This window comes from Amblyraja radiata, chromosome 30 (assembly GCF_010909765.2).
Source record: "Amblyraja radiata isolate CabotCenter1 chromosome 30, sAmbRad1.1.pri, whole genome shotgun sequence".
Taxonomy (NCBI): Eukaryota; Metazoa; Chordata; class Chondrichthyes; order Rajiformes; family Rajidae; genus Amblyraja; species Amblyraja radiata.
The window spans coordinates 31,717,244-31,734,745 of NC_045985.1; the positions used below are offsets into that span (position 1 = coordinate 31,717,244).

General features: G+C 46.9%; 1 protein-coding gene across 1 annotated transcript; it reads right to left on the minus strand.

Annotated features, from left to right (window-relative positions):
* Positions 1–1,870: 1,870 nt before the first annotated feature.
* Positions 1,871–14,208, minus strand: LOC116990056 (nuclear factor 7, brain-like). The gene is made up of 5 exons (XM_033047582.1): positions 14,197–14,208; positions 11,306–11,590; positions 11,120–11,215; positions 5,096–5,329; positions 1,871–1,990 (listed from the first exon to the last, which is right to left on the minus strand). The coding sequence occupies exons 1-5, from the start codon at positions 14,206–14,208 to the stop codon at positions 1,871–1,873; spliced, it is 747 nt and encodes a 248-aa protein (XP_032903473.1).
* Positions 14,209–17,502: the final 3,294 nt, after the last annotated feature.

Here is a 17,502-nt window from a genome sequence, read left to right on the forward strand (position 1 = left end):
GTTAAGGAAGGGGAGGAGACAGCACGGGCTAGCCACATTGGGAGAATTCAATGTTAATGCCATAAGGACGCAAGGACCCCAGACGGAATATGAGGTGCTGTTCCTCCTATTTCCGCTGTTGCTCACTCTGGCAATGGAGGAGACCCAGGACAGAGAGGTCGGATTGGGAATGGGAGGGGGAGTTGAAGTGCTGAGCCACCGGGAGGTCAGGTAGGTTATTGCGGACTGAGCGGAGGTGTTCGGCGAAACGATCGCCCAACCTACGCTTGGTCTCACCGATGTAAATCAGCTGACATCTAGAGCAGCGGATGCAGTAGATGAGGTTGGAGGAGATACAGGTGAACCTTTGTCGCACCTGGAACGACTGCTTGGGACCTTGAATGGAGTCGAGGGGGGAGGTGAAGGGACAGGTGTTGCATTTCTTGCGGTTGCAACGGAAAGTGCCCGGGGAGGGGGTGGTGCGGGAGGGAAGGGAAGAATTGACGAGGGAGTTGCGGAGGGAGCGGTCTTTGCGGAAGGCAGACATGGGGGGAGATGGGAAGATGTGGCGAGTGGTGGGGTCACGTTGGAGGTGGCGGAAATGGCGGAGGATTATGTGTTGTATTTGCCGGCTGGTGGGGTGAAAGGTGAGGACCAGAGGGACTCTGCCCTTGTTGCGTGTGCGGGGATGGGGAGAGAGAGCAGTGTTACGGGGTATGGATGAGACCCTGGTGTGAGCCTCATCTATGGTGGCGGAGGGGAATCCCCGTCCCCTGAAGAATGAGGACATTTCCGATGCCCTGGTATGAAATGTCTCATCCTGGGAACAGATGCGGCGTAGGCGGAGGAATTGGGAGGAGGGGATGGAGTCTTTACAGGGGGCAGGGTGGGAAGACGTGTAGTCCAGATAGCCATGTGAGTCAGTGGGTTTGTAATGTATGTCGGTCAGGAGTCTGTCCCCTGCGATGGAGATGGTGAGGTCAAGGAATGGTAGGGAAGTGTCGGAAATCGTCCAGGTGTATTGGAGTGCCGGATGGAAGTTGGTGGTGAAGTGGATGAAGTCAGTCAGTTGTGTGTGGGTGCAGGAGGTGGCACCGAAGCAGTCGTCAATGTAGCGGAGGTAGAGGTCGGGGATGGGGCCCTGGTACGTCTCAAAAAAGGATAGTTCAACGTACCCGACAAAGAGGCAGGCGTAGCTGGGGCCCATGCGTGTGCCCATAGCTACGCCTTGTGTTTGGAGGAAATGGGAGGATTCAAATGTAAAGTTATTGAGGATGAGGACCAACTCCGCTAAGCGGAGGAGAGTGTCAGTGGCTGGGTATAGGAAGCACAATGGCGCATCTGGTAGAGCCACTGCCTCACAAGCCAGAGAAATGGGTCCTGACCTCGGGTGCTCTCTGTGTTGTTAGTGACTGCGTGGGTTTTCTCCAGGTGCTCCGGTTTCCTCCAACATCCCAAAGACGTCCGGGTTTGTAGCTGGTATAGGAAGGATCTGCAGATGCTGGTTTAAAACAAAGAGAGACACAAAAAGCTGGAGTAACTCAGCGGGTCAGACAGCATATCTGGAGAAAAGGAATAGGTGACTTTTCGGGTCGGAAGAAGGGTCTTAACCCGAAACAATACCTATTCCTTTTGTCCAGAGATGCTGACTGACTCGCTGAGTTACTCCAGCTTTTTGCGTCTATCTTCAGGTGTGTAGGTTATTTGGCGTCTCTTCATTGCTGTTGGAGTGTGGGGAGTGGATGAGAAACTGGGATAACATAGAACTAGTGGGAACGGGCGATCGACGATGGGCGTGGACTCGGTGGGCCGCAGGGCATGTTTCTGAGCTGTATCTTTGTAAATAAAGAGCAAGGAGGTGGTGGGGTCTACCACTGACACTGAGACTAACTCAGACACTGAACGTGGGACTTGTGTTGTCAGTTCCATTGCAGCCGGTGTGCATGGAGGCCTCTTCATGTTCACAATGTCCAGGCTCAGCAGACGCATCCGTAGTCAGCTCTTCTCCTCCCTGGTGCAGCAGGAGATCGCATTCTTTGACGCCACCAAGACTGGTAAGGATACAGGGATGCTGCCCAATATCACTGCAGCTATCTGGTGATGTGGGGCTGCCATTACTCATACACATACACACAAGGTGCGGAACAAAATGGGCTGAAGGGCCTGTTTATATGTTGTATAGATCCGAGACTTGAATAATGCTAGAATAGTGAAATGCCAGGATAGAGTGAATATGGAGAGGATGTTCCCATTAACGGGAGAGTCTAGGATGAGAGGCCGTAGCCTCAGAATAAAAGGACATTCCTTTGGACGAGATGAGAAGGGATTTCTTCAGTCAAAGGGTGGTGAATCTGCATAATTCATTGCCACGGACGGTTATAGACGTTCTTTAGGTGGAGATTGATAGGTTGATTGGTACAGTGTCAGAGGGTAGGGGAGAATTCAGGAGAATGGGGTTGAGAGGGAAAGATAAATCGCACATGATTGAATGGCAGAGTAGACTTGATGGGCCGAATGGCCTAATTCTGCTCCTACAAATTATCAACATGAGACTTTATTAGGTCTCCTCTCTCAAGAATTATCGTGTGATCTTCATCAGCTGGTCATATGGGCTGAGGATGGCTATGGAGATACATGCGAGGTTTTGCAGTATGGGAAAGTCAAACCTGGGCAGCACCTTTCTAGTCAATGGTAGGGCCTTGAGGGATGTGTAGAGCAGAGGGATGTAGGACTGCAAATACACAATCTCCAAAAGGATGTTGTAAGTAGATTGGGCAATGAGCTTAACATCTGTTGTTGGAAAGTTACTGGAGAGTATTATGATGGATAGAATTAATAGGCATTTACTGTAGATGAACAAGGGCTGCTTCAGGAGAGTCAGCATGGTTTTGTATTTGGGAGGTTGTGTGTCTCACAAATCTGATTACGTTTTTTGAAGATGTGACCAAAAATGTTGATGAGATGAAATGGCCCTTTCGTTGGAAAGTGAACCAAGATGTCACACGAGGAACTGAAATAAATTTCCATTAGGCGAGAAATAGTATTGGGTAGGCTAATGGGACTGAAGGATGATGAATCCCCTGGGCCTGATGGTCTGCATCCCAGGGTCCTCAGGGAAGTGGCTCTAGAAATAGTGGACGCATTGGTGATCATTTTCCAATGTTCAATCGATTCAGGATCAGTTCCTGTGGATTGGAGGATAGCTAATGTTTTCCCACTTTTCAAGAAAGGAGCGAGAGAGAAAACGGGAAAATACAGACCAATTAGCCTGACTTCGGTGGTGGGAAAGATGCTGGAGTCAATTATTAAAGAGGTGATAATGGGGCATTTGGAGAGCAGTAAAAGGATTAGACCAAGTCAACATGGATTTATGAAAGGGATATCATGCTTGATTAATTTTCTGGAATTTCTTGAGGATGTGACAAGTAAAATGGATGAAGGGGTACCAGTGGATGTAATGTATCTAGAATTTCAGAAAGCCTTTGATAAGGTCCCACAAGGGAGTGGTTACTAAAATTAGAGCACATGGTATTGGGTGTAGGGTGTTGACATGGATAGAAAATTGGTTGGCAGACCGGAAGCTAACAGTAGGAGTGAACCGGTCAATTTCAGAATGGAAGGCAGTGGCGAGTGGAGTGCCGCAAGCCTCAGTGTTGGGGCAGAAACTGTTTACCATATATATTAATTATTTGGAAGAGGGAATTAGGAGCAACACTAGCAAGTTTGCGGATGACACAAAGCTGGGTGGCAGTGTGAACTGTGAAGAGGATGTTAGGAGGTTGCATGGGGACCGGGACAGGTTGAGTGAGTGGGCAGATGCGTGGCAGATGCAGTATAATATAGATAAATGTGAGGTTATCCACTTTGGCGGCAAAAACAAGGGGGCAGATTATTATCTCAATGGGGTTAGGTTAGGTAAGGGTGACGTGCTGTGAGACCTGGGCGTCCTTGTACCCCGGTTGCTGAAAGTTGGCTGACAGGTACAGCAGGCAGTGAAGAAAGCTAATGGAATGTTGGCCTTTATATCACGAGGATTTCAGTATAGGAGTAAATAGGTTCGTCTGCAGTTGTATTGGGCTCTGGTGAGACCACATCTAGAGTATTGTGTACAGTTTTGGTCTAATTTGAGGAAGGACATCCTTGTGATTGAGGCAGTGCAGTGTACGTTCACGAGATTGATCCCTGGGATGGCGGGACTGTCATGTGAGGAAAGATTGAAAAGACTAGGCTTGTATTCACTGGAGTTTAGAAGGATGAGGGGATATCTTATAGAAACATATAAATATTTTAAAAGAACTGGACAAGCCAAATGCAGGAAAAATGTTCTCAATGTGGGGCGAGTCCAGAACCAGGGGCCACCGTCTTAGGATAAAGGGGAGGTCATTTAAGACTGAGGTGAGAAAAAACTTTTACACCCAGAGAGTTGTTAATTTATGGAATTCCTTGCCACAGAGAGCAGTGGAGGCCGAGTCACTGGATAGATTTAAGAGAGAGTTGGATAGAGCTTTAGGGGCTAATGTAGTCAAGGGCTATGGGGAGAAGGCATGCACGGGTTATTGATAGGGGACGGTCAGCCATGATCACAATGAATGGCAGTGCTGGCTCGAAGGGCCGAATGGCCTCCTCCTGCACCTATTTTCTTTGTTTCTATGTTTCTATGAATGTGGATGAAAATACCTGCGAGTATGCAATTCACGAGTAAGACCTGGCAGGTCGTAGGATTTAATCTGGAGAAGGTGTCAGAGATAATGGGATGGAATATTTTAGGATCAGCGGCGGATTTAAATGGGTGGGGGTTGGAAATATTTTCACTACTTGTGCGGAGAACAAAAATCAAAACTGAAATGTATGATGGCCTTTAATAAATTCCACAAGTGCTGCAGTAGAACGTGGAATTCCGCGGACGGCCTGAAGACAATATTGCAGATAAATTTAAGTGGGATAAATACATGAAAATTCCTGGAATTTGGAGCATTGTTGGCGGATGTGTGAGTAGATGGAACAGATGGAACTTTGACACAGTTCTGAATTACTGGTAAATGATGCATTTATTTCTGAACACACAACTTTGTGACTGCTCACGTTCACTTCACCAAACTGTGGTGTAACCCCTCACCTTCAGAAACACCTCGCTGTCCTTGTGGTCTGTCTTTTCCTGCAACTTTGAGAGTTCCTCCTGAATGGAATTTAAATTCTCTTGAATCTCTTGAAGATTTTTCTCCATTGTTTTCACGATCTTCGCCTCTTCTTCCCGGTAATCTCCGAGTAAACGCTGCTCTTTCTCAGTGAGAATCTGGTGCAGTTCAGCAAACTGCGATGTGACCTGTGACTGAAGGCTGTGAGACTGTTCCTGTCAGATGAAAGATGAGAATCAATATATTATGTCACTCAGCTGTGTTTCCTCATGACATGGAAGGTGACATTTGGTTAATCAATGTCGAGGTCTGGAGAGCAGAAATATGCCCATCGGCCCAACATGTCCATGCTGCGCTCTGTACGTATCTACATTAATTCAATTTACTTGTATTTAATCCGCACCTTTCATTACCGTGGCAATTCAAGAGACGTCTTCATAATTCTGAAATATTTGGTGAATGTAACGTACAATCACATCATTCCCATTTCCCCAGTACAATTCACTGCAACCTATTCCATTTCATGTGTCCATTAACCCTCAGTGGACAGAACCAGATCACCAGAACCAGCAGACAGCAGCACCACATAGAATGACAGACTTCATAGAGTCATACAGCAAGGGGTGTTAGATACCCACCAAGACGCCCCATCTGCGCAATTTCTACTTGTCCGCATTTGGCCCAGATTGTTCTAAAACTTTTTTCTCCATGAATTTGTTCGAATATCTTTTAAATGTTGTTACGGTTTCTGACTCAACTACCTCATCTGGCAGCTCGTTCCATGTGCCCGCTACAAAAGTTGTCCTTCATGTTCGTTTTAAATCTTTTCCCTCTCATCTAAAACCTATACCCTCACATTCTCGATCCCCCTACTAAGGGTAAAGGACTGACCATCCAACGTATCATTCCGTTTCATTATATTATACACCTGCCACAGTTCATTCTTCAGACTGCTGCTCTCCAGGGAGTAAAGTCCGTGGCTGCTCTAACCATCCCAAGTGTTCTGGCCCTCGACCACTGAGCTCTATAGTGTAGTGTTTTTACTAAACCCTACCATCAGTGGGGCTGCAGAGCTGCTCACCGCCTGGAAGTGAGATTCCGGAGGCTGTTGTGGGCGGGATGAAAATGCAGGTTTGTATTGGTTGTCAGAGAGGAATTTGCTTGGACTTCAAGCTGATGAAGAAAAATCGATCTGCGATCCCGCTCTCGTTTTTTTAAAAAAGGTTGCTGGGCGAAAGATTGCTGCTCTGGATTGAAGTTAAACGTGACTTCTAACACCTTCAACACCTTCAACATCACGGATCGCAAGTGCAGGACAAAAGAAAACATAGAAACATAGAAAATAGGTGCAGGAGGAGGCTATTCTGCCCTTCGAGCCAGCACCGCCATTCATTGTGACCATGGCTGATCGTCCCCTATAAATAACCCGTGCCTGCCTTCTCCCCATATCCCTTGACTCCACTAGCCCCTAGAACTCTATCTAACTCTCTCTTAAATCCATCCAGTGACTTGGCCTCCACTGCCCTCTGTGGCAGGGAATTCCATAAATTCACAACTCTCTGGGAGAATTTTTTTTTCCCACCTCAGTATTAAATGACCTCCCCATTATTTTAAGACTGTGGCCCCTGGTTCTGGACTCGACCAACATTGGGAACATTTTTCCTGCATCTAGCTTGACCAGCCCTTTTATAATTTTATATGTTTCTATAAGATCCCCCTTATCCTTCTAAACTCCAGTGAATACAAGCCTAGACTTTTCAATCTTTCCTCCATCCCAGGGATCAATCTCGTGAACCTACGCTGCACTGCCTCAATCACAAGGATGTCCTGCCTCAAATTAGGAGACCAAAACTGTACACAATACTCCAGATGTGGTCTCACCAGAGCCCTATACAACTGCAGAAGAACCTCTTTAATCCTATACTGAAATCATCTTGTTATGAGCGAGGTGGAGGATAAATGCGTGGCTGAAGGACTGGTGCAGTGGGAACGGATTCAAATTTCTGGATCATTGGGACCTCTTTTTTGGAAGGTGCGACCTGTACAAAAAGGATGGGTTGCACTTGAACCCGAGGGGGACCAACATCCTGGCGGGGAGATTTGCAAAGGCTACTGGGGAGATTTAAACTAGAACGATTGTGGGGAGGGACTCAAATAGAGAAAGCTAGTAGACAGTGTGTGAGGCAGGAGGCAGAGAAGGGAGGGGGGAAAGACCCAACATGCAGGGAGGGGGAAAAGAAGAAAACAATAATAAACAGAGAATAAGAGGTGGTGGGGTTCTTAAATGGTTGAGCAGAGAGACAGATGGGTGTAAAATGTGGGTGGAAGCAATAGGTAGCAAGGTGAAAAGTAAAATTGGCAGGCAGACAAATCCATGGCAAGAATCAAAAAGGGTCACTTTTCAACATAATTGTATAAGGGGTAACGGCGTTGTAAAAACATGCCTGAAGGCTTTGTGTCTCAATGCAAGGAGCATTCGTAATAAGGTGGATGAGTTGAACTTGCAGATAGCTATTAATGTTTATGATATAGTTGGGATCACGGAGATATGGCTCCAGGGTGACCAAGGCTGAACATCCAGGGATATTCAATATTCAGGAGGGACAGTCAGAAAGGAAAAGGAGGTGGGGTAGCGCTGCTGGTTAGAGAGGAGATTAACGCAATGGAAAGGAAGGACATTAGCTTGGAGGATGTGGAATCGGTATGGGTAGAGCTGCAAAACACAAAGGGGCAGAAAACACCAGTGGGAGTTGTGAACATGCCACCTAACAGTAGTAGTGGAGTTGGGGATGGCATCAAACAGGAAATTAGAAATGCGTGCAACAAAGGTAAAACCGTTATAATGGGTGACTTCAATCTACACATAGATTGGGTGAATCAAATTGGCAGGGGTGCTGAGGAAGAGGATTTATTGGAATGCATGCGGGATAGTTTTCTAAACCAACATGTAGAGGAACCAACGAGAGAGCAGGCTATTCTAGACTGGGTATTGAGTAATGAGGAAGGGTTAGTTAGCAGTCTTGTTGTGCGTGGCCCCTTGGGCAAGGGTGACCATAATATGGTTGAGTTCTTCATTAGGATGGAGAGTGACATTGTTAATTCAGAAACAATGGTTCTGAACTTAAAGAAAGGTAACTTTGAGGGTATGAGACGTGAATTGGCCAAGATTGACCGGCAAGTAATTCTAAAAGGGTTGACGGTGGATATACAATGGAAGGCATGTAAAGGCTGCATGGATGAACTACAAAAATTATTCATCCCAGTTTGGCAAAAGAATAAATCAGGGAAGGTAATGCATCCGTGGATAACCTGGGAAATCAGGGATAGTATCAAAGCAAAAGATGAAGCGTACAAATTAGCCAGAACAAGCAGCCTACCATAGGACTGGGAGAAATTCAGAGACCAGCACAGGAGGACAAAGGGTTTAATTAGGAAAGGGAAAATAGATTATGAAAGAAAACTGGCAGAGAACATGAAAACCGACTGCAAAAGTTTTATAGATCTGTGAAGAGAAAGAGATTAGTTAAAACAAATGTAAGTCCCTTGCAGTCAGAAACAGGTGAATTGATCATGGGGTACAAGGATATGGCGGACCAATTGAATAACTACTTTGGTTCCATCTTCACTAAGGAAGACATAAATAATTTGCCGGAAATAGCAGGGGACCGCGGGTCAAAGGAGATGGAAGAATTGAGTGAAATCCAGGTTAGTCGGGAAGTGGTGTTGGGTAAATTGAATGTATTAAAAGCCGATAAATCCCCAGGGCCAGATAGGCTGCATCCCAGAGTAATTAAGGAAGTAGCTCCAGAAATAGTGGACGCATTAGTGATAATGTTTCAAAACTCTTTAGATTCTGGAGTAGTTCCTGAGGATTGGTGGGTAGCTAACGTAACCACACTTTTTAAAAAGGGAGGGAGAGAGAAAACGGGGAATTACAGACCAGTTAGTCTAACATCGGTAGTGGGGAAACTGCTAGAGTCAGTTATTAAAGATGGGATAGCAGCACATTTGGAAAGTGTTGAAATCATTGGACAAAGTCAGCATGGATTTACAAAAGGTAAATCATGTCTGACGAATCTTATATAATTTTTCGAGGATGTAACTAGTAGAGTGGATAGGGGAGAACCATATCTGTGTTATATCTGGACTTTCAGAAGACTTTCGACAAGGTCCCACATATGATGTTAGTATACAAACTTAAAGCACACGGTATTGGGGGTTCAGTATTGATGTGGATAGAGAACTGGCTGGAAGACAGGTAGCAAATAGTAGGAGTAAACGGGTCATTTTCACAATGGCAGGCAGTGACTAGTGGGGTACCGCAAGGCTCAGTGCTGGGACCCCAGCCATTTACAATATATATTAATGATCTGGATGAGGGAATTGAAGGCAACATCTCCAAGTTTGCGGATGACACTGGGGGGCAGTGTTATCAGTATATCAGTATCAGTATATCTTTATTGTCATTTCACATACCCAGAGGAAACAAAAAAACGTTACTCAACCAGTGTCCATTCAGTGTGCAGTACAAATAACAACAAATAACTAGAAATAAAAAACATATATCATGAACAAATTAAATTAAACACTCTACTCTCTACTAAACATCAACAGGCGTTCCGATCGACAGCTGCTGCAGTGTGTCCAGGTTGATGGTTGGTGCGCGATACTTTGGCAGGGGGCTACGTCCGTTTATCAGTCTTATAGCCTGCGGGAAGAAGCTGAGGAGCATCCTGCTGGTTTTGCAGCTAATGCTCCTGTACCTCTTCCCAGATGGCAGGATGGAGAATATGTGATGCGATGGGTGGTAGTACAAGTGTTAGCTGTGAGGATGATGCTAGGAGACTGCAAGGTGACTTGGATAGGCTGGGTGAGTGGGCAAATGATTGGCAGATGCAGTATAATGTGGATACATGTGAGGTTATCCACTTTGGTGGCAAAAACAGGAAAGCAGACTGTTATCTAAATGGTGGCCGATTAGGAAAAGGAGAGATGCAACGAGACCTGCGTGTCATGGTACACCAGTCATTGAAAGTAGGCATGCAGGTGCAGCAGGCAGTGAAGAAAGTGACTGGTATGTTAGCTTTCATAGCAAAAGGATTTGAGTATAGGAGCAGGGAGGTTCTACTGCAGTTGTACAGGGTCTTGGTGAGAACACACCTGGAGTATTGCGTACAGTTTTGGTCTCAAACTCTGAGGAAGGACATTGTTGCCATACAGGGAGTGTAGAGAAGGTTCATCAGACTGATTCCTGGGATATCAGGACTTTCATATGAAGAAGGACTGGATAGACTTGGCTTGTACTCGCTAGAATTTAGAAGATTGAGGGGGGATTTTACAGACACTTACACAATTCTTAAGGGGTTGGACAGGCTAGATGCAGGAAGATTGTTCCCGATGTTGGGGAAGTCCAGGACAAGGTGTCACTGCTTAAGGATAAAGGGGAAATCCTATGACCGAGATGAGAGAAACATTTTTCACACAGAGAGAGTGGTGAATCTGTGGAACTCTCTGCCACAGAGGGTAGTTGAGGCCAGTTCATTGGCTATATTTAAGAGGGAGTTAGATGTGGCCCTTGTGGCTAAAGGAATCAGGGGGTATGGAGAGAAGGCAGGTACATGATACTGAGTTGGATGATCAGCCATGATCATATTGAATGGTGGTGAAGGCTCGAAGGGCCGAAAGGCCTACTCCTGCTATTTTCTATGTTTCTATGTATAACTGTTCTCGATCACAGCTTTTGTGTTAAGTCAATGGAAAAGCAATAGTGAACAAGATGCCAATTTCCCAGTATGAAAATGGTCATAACATTTATTAATACTGAAGATATAAAAGTTAATTAGGTATTAAATGAACGTTATTGTTATGCTTTGTCTGATGGGATAAATTACAGGCTTCATTTTTTTATCTCAAAATGTTGTAACATTCCTATGTATTGGTGCCAAATCATTGCACACGTCACAGGGATGAAATCCACACAAGAACAGTAAATCGGCAGTACAAACCTGAACTCCAGAAACGTTCTCTTTCTGTTGCTGCTCCATTTCCTGGACGTCTGATTCCTTTTCGGTGAGAGATTCGAAGGTAGATTTCACCTGACCCTGGGGTTGGGTTTCAGATCAGAGAATAAAAATGTCAGAAAATAAACAAAACATGACACAATGATGTGATCAGAATCGGTTTGCTTTTACCTTGTAGGTTTCAACAGCTTCATCTACCGGCATGAAGCTGTGCGACTTGTGATCCCGCCCAGCTACACAAATCACACAGATCAGCTTCTTGTCAGTTTCACAAAACAGCTTCAGTTCTTCCTGATGTTCCTCGCCGTGATGTTTACTTTCCTTCTCTGTCCGATTCAGGCTCAGTGTTCGAGCTTTCGCAGACAGTCTCGCCAAGGCCCGATTCACCCTGAGGGTGCGGTCTGTAAACTGCTCTCTACATTCCGGGCAGGAGTTTCTCCCCTCCCTGTCCCAACTCTGTGTGATGCAGGAGCGGCAGAAGTTGTGCCCACACTCCAGTGACACCGGATCGGTGAAGAAATCCAGGCAGATGGGACAAACTACCTCCTCGGTTAAACTCTCGACCGGGTCTTTCGCAGCCATTTTAACTCCTCCACTTCCTGGTTCAGAATGTTTTCCAGAGCACACGCTGCTGTCTCGGGGGAATGAATGTTATTTCGCTGCAAGTGTTGTGTGTTCAGTGTCCTGACCGCTCCCAACTAATCACACACGAGGGAGGGGTCCGTTAGACATTAAACTGCATCTGTCATGCATCTGCCCACTCCCACAACCTGTCCTAGTCACCCTGGATCCTCATAGCATCCTCCTCACAGTTCACACTGCCACCCAGCGTTGTCCCATCTCCTCTCTTTCTCACCTGCTATCTCTCTCTCTCTCCTCTTCCCCCACTGACACATCTCCTCCACCCCTGACTCATCCGCCCCCGCGGATCTCTCCAGCTCGCTCTCCGTCCCTCTCCCCGCCCCTCGCCACCTCTGCCCGCCCCACTCCCCGTCCCTCTCCCCGCCCCCCCCCCCTCACTCCCGCTTCTGACGTCCCTCTCCCCGCCTCACTCCCCGCTTCTTCCGTCCCTCTCCCCGCCCCTCACCGAACCTCTCCCCGTCACTCACGCCGCCTCTCTCCCCGCTTCTCCCGCCCTCCCCGCCCATTTCCTCGCCTCTCTTCCCGCCTCTCTCCCCGCCCCTCCCCCCCTCACTCCCGCTTCTGACGTCCCTCTCCACGGCCCACTTCCCGCCTCTCCACGTCCCTCTCCCCGCTTCTCCCGTCCCTCTCTCCGCCCGTCTCCCCGCCCCACTTCCCGCCCCTCTCCCCGACCCTCTCCCCGACTCTCTCCCCGGCCTCCCTCTCTCTGCTCCAGCCAGCGAGCCGCTTGTTTCGGTGGGGTTTCCCCACAGCCTGCAGGCGGTGCCCATTGTGCAGACATGACCGGGACATCGTGGGGGAAGCGGCCCTCTGACTGCTTGGTGATTGGTGGATACAGGTGAGGGGATGACCAGTGGATGGGTGGGATAAGTGACAATGACTAGATGTGAAAATGAGGCAAAATGATGTCAGGTGATGAGAGAAGAGGCCAGAGGATGTGGAGGGGGATGTGTGGATGGGGGGGGGGGGGGTGTGTGGATGGGGATGGGGATAACCGTGAAATGGGGGTCTTGGAGATGGGAGCTGAGCGTGTGGAAGAGAGGAAAGGAGCAGGGTGACTGGGGAGGGGTGGGGAATGATGACAGAAATGTGTGCACTCAAATATCCAGTCATCTCCCCACCCCACCCCTCCCTCTCTTTCCCATTTCCCTCCCCCTACAAAATCTGTGTGGGCATCTGATCTTCTAGGGGTGTATTGATCTTACAGATGTGTATAAAATAATGAGAGGAATAGATCGGGTAGCAGCACAGAGTGTCTTGCCCAGAGTAGGGGAATCGGGGTCCAGAGGACATAGGTTCAAGGTGATGGAGAAAAGATTGAATAGGAATCTGAGAGGAAACGTTTTCAGTGTTAATGTGCGGGGATCGCTGGTCGGTGCGGACTCGGTGGATCGAGGGGCCTGTCTCCGCGCTGTATCTCTAAAACTAAAACTTAAACTACTGCGTGACCCACTGAGTTACTCCAGCATTTTGTACCTATCTTTGGTGTAAACCAGCATCTGCAGTTCCTTCTCTGGGTAGGCAGGGTTTTAAATGTACGATTCTCATCCTTATTCCCCATGGAGAATGGATGGAAACTGGGGGATTCAGGGAAGGGAGTTGTGATCTCCTGAGACCTATGGACAGTAGAAAGAGGAGGTGCTGATGGCAGATGGATAGTATCCTTGGCAGAGAGATGTGTAGCGCCTACAGCCACAGTTAAGTGAGGAACCAAAACTTGGAGGGTGGCTCAACAGACGGTCAGAACATTTTCCCTGTGTGGAAATGTTAAAGACTGAGCGGCATAGCTGCAAGATGAGAGCGGCAAAGTTTAAAGGCAAGTTTCATGTTTACACAGAGTGCTGGGTTGTCTGGCAGTACTGCATTTAGGAGGTCTCACGGATGCTGCCTGTCCCACTGAGTTCCTCCAGCACTCCGTAGTTTTGATAAAGATTCCAGAGTCTGCAGACCCTCGCGTTTGTGTTGAATAGTCACACGCATTAAACCTGGGCAAATAAACTCTGTCTTGTCACAGCTTTACAGGAACATTAAAGGCAACACAACACCTTCAATAAATACAGTAGACAATAAGTTATCTGTAATAGACACAAAAAGCTGGAGTACCTCAGCGGGTCAGGCAGCATCTCTGGAGAGAAGGAATAGGTGATGTTTCGGGTCGAGACCCTTCTTCAGACTGATTCTCATAACCATATCCCTCCATCCAGCTTTGCATTTCACTCCTCTCCTCATTTGATACCCTTTCTGACTCCTCTTCGCCTTTAGCCTTACCTTTTCATATATCTAGTTTCCCTCTCCCCTGACTCTCCCCACCCTGGTGGTTCTACTAGTTCCACTGTCGTCCCGTTGAGTTTCATCGTCTGTATAACTTGTTGTCACCGAGCCCACAGCTCACACTGGACTGCTTCCTGGATCATCGTTACTTGTTTGTACATCTTGCATTTCTTTGTTCCATATCTCTCTATATCACAATCCGCACCTCTCGTTCCACTTTCCTCTCTCATGTGATAACAGTGTGATGACATTGTAACATGCGCACAGTACATATTAAATTAGATTATTTTAACACCTGCTGCCTCTCATGTAAGCATATGCCTGGTGTAACGAAGGCCAATGGTGTTGGTTCATTGTTGTATGTGTACAGAGATCCAGTGACAAACTACTGTCTCTGTGTTATCCAGTTAAGTACAACTGGCAGGACTGACATATGATGAAAGAATGGACCAACTGGGCTTGCATTTCCTGGAATTTAGAAGGATGATAGGGCATCTTAAACATATTAAATTCTTAAGGGATTGGACAGGTTAGATGCAGGAAACATGTTCCCGATGTTGGGGGGAGTCCAGAACCAGGGGGTCACAGTTTAAGAATAAGGGATGGGCCATTTAGGACTGAGATGAGGAAAATAAAAACATAGAAAATAGGTGCAGGAGAAGGCTCAGTATCCTGCACCTGCCTTCTCTCTGTGAGATTCAAAAATCACAAATGCTCTTGAGACAAATTCAGACAAAGAAGTGTTTTTATTAATTTCATATTCTGCAGAATAGGTGCCTCTCCACTGACGTCCCCTAGAGGCACACCGAGGATCGGGATGTTTTTTATCTTTATACATTTCTTTTCATTATTATCACATTCTCATCTCTCCCCATTGAGCTTCTTCCAATCATAACATAAAGCCCAGATTCCCACGAGAACGTCGTGGAACGCCCACCCAACGTCAAAGGCACCTCCCCTATCATGCATCGCATGTGCATTTAAATTAGGCATCTTGTCATAGTGGGTGTGAGTACATTTTCATGGCATCTCATCAAGCAAGCGCAGTACAGAGTAGCTCATGCCCCTTCCCCCAGTTCCCGTTATGTTCTTGTGTGACTGTGGTTATCTTCTGACTCTCATCCTTGAAATGTCACCATCTGTACTTGCTGCTATTATCTAGAATTTCTCTCTGTTCTTTATATTGTTACTTTCTATTCTACCAGCAGTCTGGTTTCTGCTGACACCTTATTTCTTTCTAAGTTATATTTCTATCCCTAGTCTAAATCAACCATGTCTGTTAACTCTTTCCTCACAATCCATCCTTTTCTTTTTGCTACGCACCCTTGATTTATACTATCTCCTCCTTTTCTAATGCTAGCAGAAGATTCTTCACCTCCCTATCCTCCTCTCGTTGGTCATACTGTGTTCTGAAGGCCATTATGGTGGCAGCACTGTTCTTCGTCAGGGCTGTTTCTATCAATCGCTGAGCCAATCCCCGTACGCAGGGAATGATACAACATCCGAACAAACACAATAACCCTGCCATGACTATTACTGATGTTAGGGCTGATGTAAAGATGTGCTTCCATTTCCCAAACCAGGAGTCTAGAAACCCGGTCCAGGAGGTGTCTACTCCAGAGTTCTCAGCCAATTCGTAGCCAAAACATCAAGAAACGATTTTTACAACTTCTCTTTTTCAGGTTACCAGGATACAAAGAGTTCATTTTTGCAGCTTGTTCGCAATCCCCCACGGCCCAAACACAGTGGGAATTCCCACCTCCGCCACGGGGGCGTCCGTGTTCAATTTTACAACTTGCTCATTTCAACCATTTGTTCCAAACCGGTTTTCAAACACATCACTTTGTTTAATTCTTACTTCAAATAGATTATTTAATTTATATTTTCTCCCTGCCTGCACTCTTGTCCCCGGCCTTTGCCGTCTTCTATCACATCCCCCTTTCGCGGCCTCTGCCGTCTTCTTATCTGCTACTTTCGGGTTAACTCCCTTATCATCCTGTCTCAGGAACTTTCCTGTCTCTATCTGTTCCTTATTTCTTCCTTACATCAGGCCAGGATTTGGTCACAAAATTGGCCCTAAGCAATTGTTGTCCTGCCCCTGAGTCCGGGTCTATTCCGGAATACTGTTGCATGTTCTTCCTGAGTCTCTGAAGGAACACTGTCGGGGCCTCATCTTTCTGCTGTCCATTCTCAAATGCTCGTTCGAAATTCTGTCCTTTGGGTACTGCCTCTCTTATCCCTTTTATAATTATATCCCGCAGGTCCTTCATATTCCTTCGTCCTGCTTCAGTTCCCTTGTCCCAATCTGGCTCTTGTACTGGGAATTTATCTGCTGCCGCTGCATTCTGCTGCCCTGGGGGTTCTCCTGTTCCCACTTTTTCATTGCTGCTGCCCTAATCATTTGCCTCTCCTCTGATGTGAAGAGATTCCCCATAATGGCCATCAACTCCTCCCATGTATAAGTGTTTGGCCCAAGGAATTGATCTAACTGCTCTGCCAGACCTAAAGGATCCTCTAGGAGGCTTTTCATCTCCTTCCTGAAGTTCCTCACTTCGGTACTGGTTAAGGGGACATTAACAAACCCCCTTTCCCCTTGGGGTCCTCTCCTAGGCACCTCCCCCAGGGGACTAAATCTCTCCTCCCTGGGTATTCCTGTCCCCAGTGGCTCTGCTCTACATCTACCCCGGCCCCTGTATTCCCTCTTCCCTGGGTATTCCTGCCCCCAGCGGCTCTGCTCTACATCTACCCCGGCCCCTGTATTCTCTCTTCCCTGGGTATTCCTGCCCCCAGCGGCTCTGCTCTACATTTGCCCCGGCCCCTGTATTCTCTCCTCCCTGGGTATTCCTGCCCCCAGCGGCTCTGCATTTGCCCCAACGGACTATTGGGCAGAATGCGGGGATTTGGCCTACAGCCTTTCCCATCCCTTTCAGGTTTTTCATTTACATTTCCCATTCTCTCGATCGGAATTCCTCTCCGATCTCTTATCAAATTGCCCAGGTAATACTATAATAGTAAAAGTTTCTTACCGGGGTCTCTGCACAGAATCACTCGATTTTCGCGATCTCCTATCACTCTCACTTCTTTGTCGAGTCTCTATTTGGTCCGGATACTACTGCTTAAACAGCTGACAGCAAGCAAGGAGTCTGAGACCGCTGAACTCAGCAGGGTGCACCTTCCCTTCGTCCGTCTACTCCCGTCAGCTGTCTAGAGTATTGGATCTCGGAAACGAGCCCCCAAGTTGTGAGATTCAAAAATCACAAATGCTCTTGAGACAAATTCAGACAAAGAAGTGTTTTTATTAATTTCATATTCTGCAGAATAGGTGCCTCTCCACTGATGTCCCCTAGAGGCACACCGAGGATCGGGATGTCTTTTATCTTTATACATTTCTTTTCATTATTATCACATTCTCATCTCTCCCCATTGAGCTTCTTCCAATCATGACATAAAGCCCA